At 40.3% G+C, this 12,500-nt stretch overlaps 1 protein-coding gene across 10 annotated transcripts in view; it reads right to left on the reverse strand.

Annotated features, from left to right (window-relative positions):
• mark2b (MAP/microtubule affinity-regulating kinase 2b) overlaps nucleotides 1-12,500 on the reverse strand; it is a 39,258-nt gene that overhangs the window by 14,107 nt on the left and 12,651 nt on the right. For all 10 annotated transcript variants that reach the window (XM_027134334.2, XM_027134335.2, XM_047811912.1 and 7 more), the window contains 12 exons: nucleotides 8,566-8,736; nucleotides 8,198-8,251; nucleotides 7,932-7,980; nucleotides 6,757-6,822; nucleotides 6,409-6,479; nucleotides 5,269-5,325; nucleotides 3,025-3,261; nucleotides 2,719-2,838; nucleotides 1,965-2,064; nucleotides 1,734-1,846; nucleotides 1,493-1,628; nucleotides 1,257-1,396 (listed from right to left, as the gene is read on the reverse strand). In XM_027134334.2, coding sequence (XP_026990135.1) covers nucleotides 1,257-1,396; nucleotides 1,493-1,628; nucleotides 1,734-1,846; nucleotides 1,965-2,064; nucleotides 2,719-2,838; nucleotides 3,025-3,261; nucleotides 5,269-5,325; nucleotides 6,409-6,479; nucleotides 6,757-6,822; nucleotides 7,932-7,980; nucleotides 8,198-8,251; nucleotides 8,566-8,736 — 1,314 coding nt within the window. The remainder of the gene's footprint in view (nucleotides 1-1,256; nucleotides 1,397-1,492; nucleotides 1,629-1,733; nucleotides 1,847-1,964; nucleotides 2,065-2,718; nucleotides 2,839-3,024; nucleotides 3,262-5,268; nucleotides 5,326-6,408; nucleotides 6,480-6,756; nucleotides 6,823-7,931; nucleotides 7,981-8,197; nucleotides 8,252-8,565; nucleotides 8,737-12,500) is intronic.

Below are 12,500 nucleotides of genomic sequence, written 5' to 3' on the forward strand. Positions count from 1 at the left end.
CACAGAGACACTCTCACACACAGAGACACTCTCACACACAGAGACACTCTCACACACAGAGACACTCTCACACACAGAGACACTCTCACACACAGATACACTCTCACACACAGAGACACTCTCACACACAGAGACACTCTCACACACAGAGACACTCTCACACACAGAGACACTCTCACACACAGAGACACTCTCACACACAGAGACACTCTCACACACAGAGACACTCTCACACACAGAGACACTCTCACACACAGAGACACTCACACACACAGAGACACTCTCACACACACACAGAGACACTCTCACACACACACAGAGACACACACACACACACACACAGAGACACACACACACACACACACAGAGACACACACACACACACACACACACACACACACACACAGAGACACACACACACACACACACACAGAGACACACACACACACACACAGAGACACACACACACACAGAGACACACACACACACAGAGACACACAGAGACACACACACACACAGAGACACACAGAGACACACACACACTCACACACACACTCACACTCACACACACACACAGAGACACTCTCACACACACACGGAGACACTCTCACACGCACATGCACTCGCGCACACACACACGCGCTCTCGCGCACACACACACGCGCTCTCGCGCACGCACACACGCGCTCTCGCGCACGCACACACGCGCTCTCGCGCACGCACATGCACACACTCGCGCACACACACTCGCGCACACACACTCGCGCACACACACTCGCGCACACACACTCGCGCACACACACTCGCGCACACACACTCGCGCACACACACTCGCGCACACACACTCGCGCACACACACTCGCGCACACACACTCGCGCACACACACTCGCGCACACACACTCGCGCACACATATATATATTAAATATGTTTACTCATTAAATATCTAAAAAACAAAGAAACATTACATGTAGGCAGAACATTTCCTAATTCACAAGCTAATTCACAAAGGGTATTTTTATGGGAATGTAGTGTGGTATATAATGCATAGGCGGTGTGGTGAGCATATACAGTGATTAGTAAGCAATTTTGGTTACTAAAATTGTGTGTGACCATAGACACCATGTAGCATGAGGGAAAAAAATAAAAATACACACACAGACACACACACACATATATGAGAGAATAAACAAACAAACAAACAAACAAACAACTAACTATGACAACTGCTTTTGTCACCCACACATTCACACTTACAGTGGAGGGCGTGGAGCTCTTTTTGTTGTCTCCTGGGACGATAGGGCTTGGTGGCACTTTGGTCGAGCTACTGGACCCTTTCCGCCCTGCATCTTCAGCTGTGTACTTGTTATCCCCCTGAGGCCTTTTAGAGTATGAGACTAGAGAAACATTGCATAAAAGAAAAGCAATCTCAAGATCTGGATTAAATAAAGTTTCCTGTTATTACAATATTTCCTTCTATTTCTATATCTCACCCTGGTCTGCGGTCCTTCGTGGTTTCTGAGTAGAGGATACGCTGCGTTGTACCTTGTTAGGTGGAGAAGGTGCATTACTGTTTGTGAGGTCACTTCCTGGTCGTGGTTTGATCAACATGTTGACACCTTCATCAAGCTGAGTCATCAAAAGATAAGATATTTTTTAGAGACAAGTTAAAACAAGAAACTAAATAGAGTTTGCGTGTGCCAGGAACAGAAGAGTGCTTAGAAATCGGAGTACCTCAGAGTTCCGATAGTCAAGCAGCAGGTACGTCGCCATAATATCGTCATATTTTTGTTTGACAAGTGAATCCTGAATTTCCTCTTGTGTATAGCCCATTTGCAGCATGATATCTATGTGAAATAAGATGTTATGTTAGTGACAAATCTATACACGTTCACCTTCTACCGTTTTGTTTAATTTCCCTCTCATATTTCCATCCCTTTCTCACACACAAACACACAACCCTACTTGTTCTCTTGGGGTCTTTGTAGTCAGGCTGGGGCTCTGTGTAGGGTTTTAATTCCTCCTCCTCATGACCCACATTCATCCAGCGGTCCTTCATGATCTGCTGCTTTGAACAATACAGAAAGAAAAGAGATAGAGGGAGGGAGGGAGAGGGGGAGAGAGGGCAAGAGGAAGCACACTGTGATTAACAATTATATAATACACATGCTTGCTTTAATGCTTTATCCTGTTATAAAGTGTAACACTGTTTCTGCTACACTATTCTATAATCCATAATCCATTCATAAACTTCTGATGAAACATTTACTATAGAAAGTAGAATTATCAAATCTGCTGCAAAGAGGAAGAACGTCTGAATTTTTCAGTGAAGAAAAACAAGGCTGATGATCTGGGTGAGTTACAGTACTGTTATGCATTACACAGCATAACAGGGTTTATCCTTAACAGTTTTTATTCAGCCAAACTAAAGAACGAGAATCAGTTCCCTCTCGTTGGACTGTTGTCATGTATGATTTGTTTATGCACAATTGTATTAGAACATGCTCTATGTGTATTTAAAAGACAGTAATGTGTTCAGGTACATTAATGTATAATGTCCACAATGTAAACGCTGAGATTCAAATCTGTTTTCATAACAAAATAGAATAAAAATTTGCTCTTAAAATTCATACTTGGACATTAATGGGCTTTGATATTAGCATTAAAATAATGTGTTGTATCTGATTCCATTTGCTTAAATGATTCATGTAGAAAGCACCTCCAGACTGCCTCTCTTGGTTGGGTTGAGAATAAGGAATTTCTTCAGTAGATTCTCACAGTCCGTAGACATATAGAAGGGAATCCTGTACTTCCCCCTCAATACACGTTCTCTAAGCTCCTGTGGGAGAGAAAGAGACAGAGATGGTAAAAGGGAGGAGAGAGAGGAGAGAGATTAAGAGTCAGGCACATAGTCTCCAAGTCAGGAAGTGAGAAATGATGAACAGACGAAAGGTTTTTCATCCAACAATCTATTTAAACCTCTCTGTAACCCATCACTCGCTCATCCCTCCCTCTTATCTCTTACTTTCAGGTTCTGTCCGTCAAAGGGCAGGGAGCCGCTGACCAGTGTGTAGAGGATGACCCCCAAGCTCCAGACATCCACCTCGGGTCCGTCATATTTCTTGCCTTGAAAGAGCTCAGGAGCAGCATAAGGAGGACTGCCGCAGAACGTGTCCAGCTTATTTCCCACGGTAAACTCGTTGCTGAAACCAAAGTCTGCTATCTTGATGTTCATATCTGCATCTAGCAAAAGGTTTTCAGCCTGCGTGGCGAAGGAGGAAAGAGACAGGAAAACACTCAAGTCTGTGGTAAATGTTCAATGGTAATATTGGTAACAACATGTCAAGATTACTATATGAAAGGTGCATGTGTACCACTAACAAAATTACACTATGTATGTTAAGAAAGCTTTAAACATCTAAAGTATTAAATGAACCAACAAAGCTGTCAGATGTTGCTTGTCAAATGTTGCTTGCTGGTTCCAGACTCTCAACAGAAAATCTTCATGACAGACAAGTCCAGTTTTTATAACCCCATTGTTACTCACTGCCAGTAATGGATAAAATGTTAATAATTATTTTTTATCAACTGTTTTATTGCACCTTAGACCTTAAAACTGTCAACAGATTAAAAATTCAGAATTTAAATTAGACTTCTAAATTTGCTGTAATACTGTATTGCTAGGAAAATGGCAGTAAAATTACATCACGAGGAAAACCATCACGCATCAGAAAGATGTGTTAAAGTGTTCTATTATTAAACTTTAGCCTTATATTTACCCTCCTCTGCTAGATGAACATGAGTCAGCTAAAATCTGCAAGAACAAACTAAAATGGAACACAATCTTGCAATAGAAGCAACATTTACATGTTCTTTCTTTGCTTTTTTTCCACTGTACTCTTTCTCTCTGGTCGCTTCAAATATACTTTATAAGGTCTCTCACCCATGTAGACACATGTCTGCGTATGGGGTGTTGTTGAAATGCATGAGCACTCTCTGTGCTGCCATTCAAATGTTTATCCACCAACTTTAGCCAAGTTGGAAGCCTGCATTGCCTAGCAACAGATGCAGGGTGCTAACCGGGCTTGGCTGGCACAGTTAAATATTAGCCGGCTGACATCAACTAACTTACACATTACACATGCACACAAGACCACCCACACTTCTGCAGTCACGTCATGAACTCCACACAACAGTCAAGGTGCTCACACAGACACAGACACAGACATACAGACACGCACACGCAGACACCCGCAGACACACACAAATTCACTCACTCACTCATTGCCTATTTTATTACTGCTAAACAGGAAAATTGACTGAAATACTGATAATGAATAGTTGAACAACGTAAGTTATGACCCAGTTCACCATTTTAATGTATAATGAACTAAGCAAGAACTACACTGTAGAAAGGTGTGTGTATGTGTGTGTGTGTGTGTGTGTATATATATATATATATATATACGATTTCAATTTTTTACTTGTAAAGGCTAAAGACCATTTGTTCTTCCGTGAGGTAAATAAAAAACTCTGTTCATTAACCTTTAAAGGTAATTAAATATTAAAATAAACCAACAACAACGCCCGTACACATTCTGATAATGAAGGCATTCTACATTCAGGAGCCATATGCATGTATCCGTCAGACTAAAACCTGGAAACTCAGCATTCTAAGTGACCAAGCTACTACAACATTAACGTAAAATTGTAGACCGTTCTTGAGCACAGGCATGCATGTAGGGCTTATTTAATCTAACATTGAAAGCACTCCTGTGAAAAAAATAACGCTACCATGGAGACTAACTCTAGAGCTCAAAGGTCAGAGTGACAAGGTTCTGCACCTATACACTAATGACAAGTAAAGGTGGGGTGGGGCATTGCCATGGGAACAGTGTGTGTACGAGTGGCCAGGAGACTATAAAACAGACATGAGTTCACGGTGTTAACTTTGTACAGTGTTACTGTGCTTTAACTGTAGAAAGTGAGAGAGAGAGAGAGAGAGAGAGAAAGTCTAACAAAGAATGTGTGAAACTGGGGCAGTTCGTAGACGACTGTATTGAAGTGAACACATACATGCACTTATGTTCTGATTAATTCATGTCAGGGGTAGGCATACGTAAAGACGCAAGAACGCAAAAAGCTTTTCTGGAACAAATGGACATTAAAATGCAGCGATGACCCTGTTCTTGTCCTGTTGTGTAACTGCATGCACATATAAACCTAAAGACCAAGCACACGCTCTAAGCAGTGATAGCTGTGTAGTTACCTTTAAGTCCCTGTGTACAATACACTTCTGGTGGCAGTACTGTACAGCAGAAACAATCTAGACAAATACAAAGGAGAGAGAGAGAGAGAGAGAGAGAGAGAGAGAGAGAGAGAGAGAGAGAGAGATAAGTAACACAAGGAAAATAATACTCATACACTTTCCATATAACCTCTACATACAGCAACTTTAACCTGCGTCTAAGAGTACATTATTAATCTTGGCAGACTTGCTATTAACATCCATCTCAAGAGATCAGTTCACAAAAAGACAGCACTGGAATGAGGTCTTCTTGTCTGATGACTCAAACCACTTGGAGAGGCATCTGGAACACATGTGGCCACGTTACATTTGTAATAAGAATGCTAATGAATCCAGATGAATCTCTGACATCATCAAAAGACTACACAGACACCAGTGTACCAGATTTGTATATCGCAATAAAAATAATTGTAATGCATGACATTGAGTCACCACATCAACAAAAACAATGTTACATCCAGTTTAAAACCTGTTGCATTAATACAGAATTGAGTTATTGTGGTCATAGGTGTGCTAATATCAAGTATTTTACAACAGCCTCAAACATGGCTAGCCAATTAGATTTTAGAAACAAAGTGTTGCTTGTCACTGTATGATCTGTGTCAGTGAATTGACTGACAATTTATTCTCTGAGCTATTCATAATTTATGATGTATAACGATGAGATAATCCTATCCCTAAATATCACAATCCCATATCCAGTTTTTAAACAGTTTTATGACTGCATTTTGTCTGCCAGATTTTTATCTGCATGACACAGTCCAAAATCAAAGTGTAAAACCTAGGGTGGATTATAAAGCTATAATTGTGTTTTGTGTATGGGTACTTTGGGTATATTTGGCAACACCTCTGGTCACAATGTGATCGCAATTGGTCACTGACAATGAGTTCACAACACATGAAAAAGCCTGTTTTGAAGCACTATCCTGCTCAGATCTAGCTCTAGTCAGGTGTTAAAATCAAGTCTGCCATTTACAAATACAACAATCATAACAGGAGTGAATTTTATATCGTTGACAGTTACGCCAAGGAGACAAAACATATTTTGCAAGTCAATACATATGAATGTTTAGACTACATATAAACAGATCAAGCACATACCTGTCGGAATTTGGCACGAGCCTCCTTTTCTTTCATCCTTCCATGAGCAACGAGGTAATCAAAAACCTCTCCTAGACGGTGGAAGTGAAGGAAAGAAACAGAAAGATGGCGTGAGGTTGAGAAAAAGCAATGAAAACGACAAATGATAGGGATGCAGAGAGTTTTCACTTTAAAGAGATTTGTTCTGAAACCCAGATAAACTGACAAATATTTATTAAGTACACGGGATGCCGTTAGTGAGTCAAAGCTCTGTTCTGATTTCTAGTTTGTTAGAACAGCACAATTTGAGAAAATGAATCACACTCAGCTCAGACCTACAGTGTACAAAATACTGAATGGTCTCCTTACCTCCGCTAGCATACTCCATAACCAAATATAGTGTCTTCTCTGTCTCGATCACCTCGAATAACTTGACTAGAGAGAGGGAAAGGGGATAGGGGCAGGAGAGAGAGGATTATCAGCTGTCAAATCATGTCAGGAGAAGAGAGATTTATGTAAAAGTTATCTAGGCTTTTGGCAACCCAAAGGCAACCAACACAGAACAGGATGAAAATGAAGGACAGTTACAAAAATTGAGTGTTACTGCATTTGGGTTGTGTGTTATAGGAATCCATGCAGTTTCTCCCTATGTGCAATATTACCTGTGTGCAGTATGCCTTAAGTGTAACCACTGCTCTTTTTACACATTTTTGTTTTTGTATATACTATTTGTATAATACTATATTATTTTGTATATTATATTAGGTCTTTATATTTTTGATATTTTTTTGCTGCTGTAACAGAGAAATTTCCCCATTGTGGGACCAATGAAAGGAATATCTTATACGTAGTTGGCAACTATGCATTATTTGTAAACCATAGTAGAATTTCCAGCATGACAATGCCACTGAGCACAAAGCATGCTCCATGAGGACATGGGGTGGAAGTACTTGAGTGTCCTGCACAGAAACCTGACCTCAACCCCATTAATCATCTTTGGAATGAACTGAACCACAACCTTTCACCAGATGTTCTCACTTGACATCAGTGTTCGTTGTGCACTTTTAAGTGTTTATAATTACATAATGGGAAACAAAATAAGCACAAAAACAGAATGTGTAATTCCAGATGCAGTTGGCAAATGACCTGTTAGCAGAATTTAAAAACATAGCTGAAACTGCCCTCATCTTGCTCTAAATAAACCTTGCCAAAACCAGCAATCGCCCACTGCATCAGTGCTGAAAGAGTATTTAAAAAACATTTACTAGCTTCTGTGAAACAGTGGCAGAGGAGATGAATATGAAGTGATGCCACTGGGCCTCACTGTAATGGTAACTGATAGAAATACAGCTGATTCGTCTTCAGGTTTTATCCTGCACATTTTATGAGGCCTCACTATAGCCTAGTGATCATCTTCTACATCAAGGTGCTACATGAGCTTACTTTTATACATAAAGAAGCATCTAATTAACCAGGTTGATATCCATCTTAAATAAAGATATCAGCACAACTATGCAGAACAGCAGATTCTTCTCGTTCCTCACCTATATTTGGATGGTTTAATAGCTTCATGATTCGCACTTCTCGGAAGAGCTGAGGGCAGAAAGAACACAGTTATTTAACACCATCTAGGCAATAATTCATTACGCATAGACATACAGCATGCTAAACCCACTTCGGTCTAAAATAATTCTGACATGTAAAGATCTTTTTTAAAAAAAAAATAAAAATGTATGAAAAACTAAAGAGGCTTTTCGCTCACTGACTGAAGTCATACAGCTCCTCTTCATGTAATTAAAAGAAGACTCACTTTTTGAAGACTGGAAGAATTGAGCTGGGTCTTGTCAATGATTTTCACTGCCACCTAAAACACAGAAAGGGGACAGAAAAAAACAGGACATTAGCCTTAAATTTACACAAAAATAGAGAGAGAGAGAGAGAGAGAGAGAGAGAGAGAGAGAGAGACACACACACACACACACACAGAGAAAGAGAGAGAGAGGGACTGAGAGAGAGAGAGAGAAAGAGAGAGAGACAGAGAGAGAGAGAGAGAGGGGGACAGAGAGAGAGAGAGAGAGAGAGAGAGAGAGAGAGAGAGAGAGAGACAGAGAGAGAGTAGGAACTGCTTCAGTTGGGGGCCGAACAGAGACAAATCAGATAAACTGAAAATCTAGTTACCTCTTTCTCAGTGAGGATATGTTTGGCCAGTTTAACTTTTGCAAAGTTGCCTTTGCCGATGGTTTTGAGCAGGCGGTAGTTTCCAACGTGCGGGTGATCGTCCCCCGTCACGTTGGGGTTGCGGCTTCGCGACATACTTGCACGTCCTCCTGCTTTGGGGTCTACGGGGGTCTGAGGAGGAACAAGACAAACACTTGTTATAATTCATAATGCACTGATTTCCACTTCCAGTGTACATGGACTATGGCGCAAACTTTCTTTGACCTCAAAGCATGTGCAGTGAGGCAATTCTGCATGAGTGTTCTTCAGACCTGAGATATAACCATGGACTTGAGCACTTCTCAGACAGTTGCGAAGGAGTTGCATCTGTCAGAGTTTGCTAAAAACAGAGGCGTGTCTCAGTTACACATTATTCTGACCTTGAACTTAAGCATGGGATCACCTTGAGTGACGAGCAGTATCGAGTAACCACAAACATATTTCCTTAAATATATGTGGAAATATTTCTGTTTAATTTATCCATCTTGCCTTGGCTGTCTGCCTGAAAAGTTTATGTTGCGTAAGGAGCCAGTTAAACAATTGCAAGGGTAAAAGACTAAATGTATAGGGAACTTAAATGTATAAATAAGTGTGCTTTTGTCACACAATGAATCAATTTAGATGGCTACATGCTGGAGTAATACGGACATGACTAATCACTTCTGTTGGGAATCAGATACCGTCTGTCAAAATGCACAATGCATCTGCACTGTTACATCATGAAAACAAAGAAAAGTGCTTACACATTCTAAACGGGACAATAAAGTCTTAAAATATTATTGCATAATAAAATGGAAATTTAGCCAGCAAAACATGTGGATGATACAGATGATCAGCGTGATTACATATTCTCCATTAAAAACACTCACTAATGATTTTCTACAGGTGGAGAATTTACTTCCTATAAAAAAGGCATTTGGGTTTTAGAAACCAAGGCTTGAGGCTGAACCATAAACTAAGGATCTCTGGTTGCTGATATTTAGCTTCATTTTTAATTTCTTATCCGGGATTTGTGTAAAAACACGCATTCATAAACGGACAGTTCAGTTCAAAAGTTAGGTCAATATTTTTAGGGTATTCAGCATTGTGCTACTCGAGTGTGTAAGGACGTTTTCTAAACCTCAGCTCTCCCCACTCTCATTACTCATTACAATAATACTGAGGATTGCTGTCGGGCAGAGAAGTGACTCCAGCCCGAGACGTGTTCAGGACGATTCTGTGTTTTTGTTTGACAAATCAGTAGCCTACACAATTTGCAGCACCAAATATATGTTCTGGCTCAATAACTGTATTCCTGGGCAATAAGGATATTCAACCTCGATGCCAGTACTTAGATACATCAAAGTTGGCATTGGAAATAATAAATAGTAATGGTATGAATAATATTTCCTGAGCATGTCAGCATTCATGGAAAAATACGACATACCTCCTGAGGACAAAATTACACAGTAACAAAGCAAGATAGAGTTGCAGTTTCTAGGTGTGTGTTTAAGCTAGGCAGACAGGTGAAGCTGGTTAGGGACACAGCTTGAGAAAAGCTCAGCCCCCCCCACACACACGTACATGTACACACATGTGCACACACACACTCACACACATGTACACACACACACACATGTACACACATGCACGTACACATGTACACACACATGTACACACAGAGGGAAAAAGTGTCAACTTCTCATGTGTACATGTCAGTATGGGAAGTACTACAAACGCTCTTTTGTCTCAAGCTTAATCATTAATATATTGCTATATAAAACCTTGTGTACAACCTACAACTACTACTGGAAACACGTACAGTTTATCTGCATAAACAAAAACGTATGTTTTTCCATACAAGCAATAGTTTACAAATTTGCATGTGGAATGTTTACTTCCTATAGCCTGTCTGTTCGGGATCACAGAACTGGTTAAAGTGATTTGAACTATAATTTAAGATAATGGAGAAATTAGAGTTATTAAGACTTACTACATCATAACATTTTAACAAAGTTTCTAGTATAATCATAAGATTTTTATAATCTATAACAATATATTTTTAGCATATAAGACCATTCACAGTGTGTCAGTAAGGTTTTAATCAGCATTAAGATGCCTAACAGGACAGCATATTCCACACACAATACAATATCGCCAAGTTCACCCGACTGCCTTGGATCTGTCTGTGTTCAGCATCGGGGTGTCGTTTATTTGGACTGCAGTGCATCATCTTGTGCTTTCTCACTATGAGTGATTGAATAAATTGTGCATCTTGTCTGTACTGAAATGCTAATGAAGTTTATTAACCTGATGATACAAGCTTAGTGTGCATGAAGCAGCTTTCCACACATTGGATGTAAAATGAGTATTTATAAATGTAGGGCTGGTTCAGTAAACTTCTTTTGAGCATTAAATCACCTCACATTTGGACACGAACATACATAAGACCCAAGACATGAGAGACACAATGCAGCCTGTGTTCAAGACTTTGACATTAAGAGTGTCCAGGTCACTCTCTCATTTTCTACCGCTTTATCCGAACTACCTCGGGTCACGGGGAGCCTGTGCCTATCTCAGGCGTCATCGGGCATCAAGGCAGGATACACCCTGGACGGAGTGCTAACCCATCGCAGGGCACACACACACTCTCTTTCACTCACGCATTCACACACTACGGACAATTTTCCAGAGATGCCAATTAACCTACTATGCATGTCTTTGGACCGGGGGAGGAAACCGGAGTACCCGGAGGAAACCCCCGAGGCACGGGGAGAACATGCAAACTCCGCACACACAAGGCGGAGATGGGAATCGAACCCCGACCCTGGAGGTGTGAGGCGAACGTGCTACCCACTTAGCCACCGTGCCCCCCTGTCCAGGTCACAAAACTCAAATACTCTGTAAAATTAATGGATTTGCCCATTTTGTCTGTCAAACATTTGACATGTAAACACACACACCTCTATAGAGATTCTAGCAGTGAATACATAAAATAAAGTGTCTTTTGTAAGTGACCACATCATCAGTCATCATGTCAGGGCATACAGCAGACAGTGATGCAGATGGTGTTTGGAAATATTTCCTATTTAATCGTAATGTCTTGTAATTTATTATTGACCCAGGTTTTTTTTTGTTTGTTTGTTTTTGTGATGGGGAAACAATGTCTATTGTTCCTTGGGCAGAGTTAAAATTTCACTTCAAAAATTTCACATCCTAATACTACACTGGTAAGTATTTCAGAGATTTTAATATAATTGTAGCATAGGTAAAAAGTAATGTAAACGAGTGCTGGGCCTGTAATCCACTCTCCAATAAAATGTAAGCTTCTTTAGTGTTGCCAAAGTAAGTCATATGAAAATCCTAGGATGCAGAGAGAGAAAATTTGTTGTGTTTATAGTGCGTGCTAAACAGCTGTAAGAACTCACCAAGACAAACAACTTGTGTGACAACTACTCATAATAATAATAACAACAACAAACCCTCCATATTTGTTTTACTGATCAAAGAGACAAAAGTCCCTCATACTTGGTTTCTATTTGCTCACAAAACTGAAGTTTGAGATCTCACAGCCACATGAATCTACCTAGATACAGTCAGAGTGAAGATGCACCCATGTTCATATTTAATATTTATATAATTACCTCACTTTAATGTAACATACACCGATCAGCCATAAAGCAGCTCTGACCTGTCGAGGCACAAGACCTCGTGTGCCTCAAGGTGTGCTGTGGTGTCTGCTACTAAGACGATAGCAGTGGATCCTGTAAGTCCTTTAAGATGTGAGTCCTCCATGGATGAGACTTTGTTTATAAAACACATCCCACAGACATTTGATCGGATTGAGATAAGATTGAGAACTTTTTGTCATGTTGCTCAAACCATTCCTGAACAATTTTTATGACGTGGCACCCTGG

The sequence above is a fragment of the Tachysurus fulvidraco genome, chromosome 1 (genome assembly GCF_022655615.1).
Source record: "Tachysurus fulvidraco isolate hzauxx_2018 chromosome 1, HZAU_PFXX_2.0, whole genome shotgun sequence".
Lineage (NCBI taxonomy): Eukaryota > Metazoa > Chordata > Actinopteri > Siluriformes > Bagridae > Tachysurus > Tachysurus fulvidraco.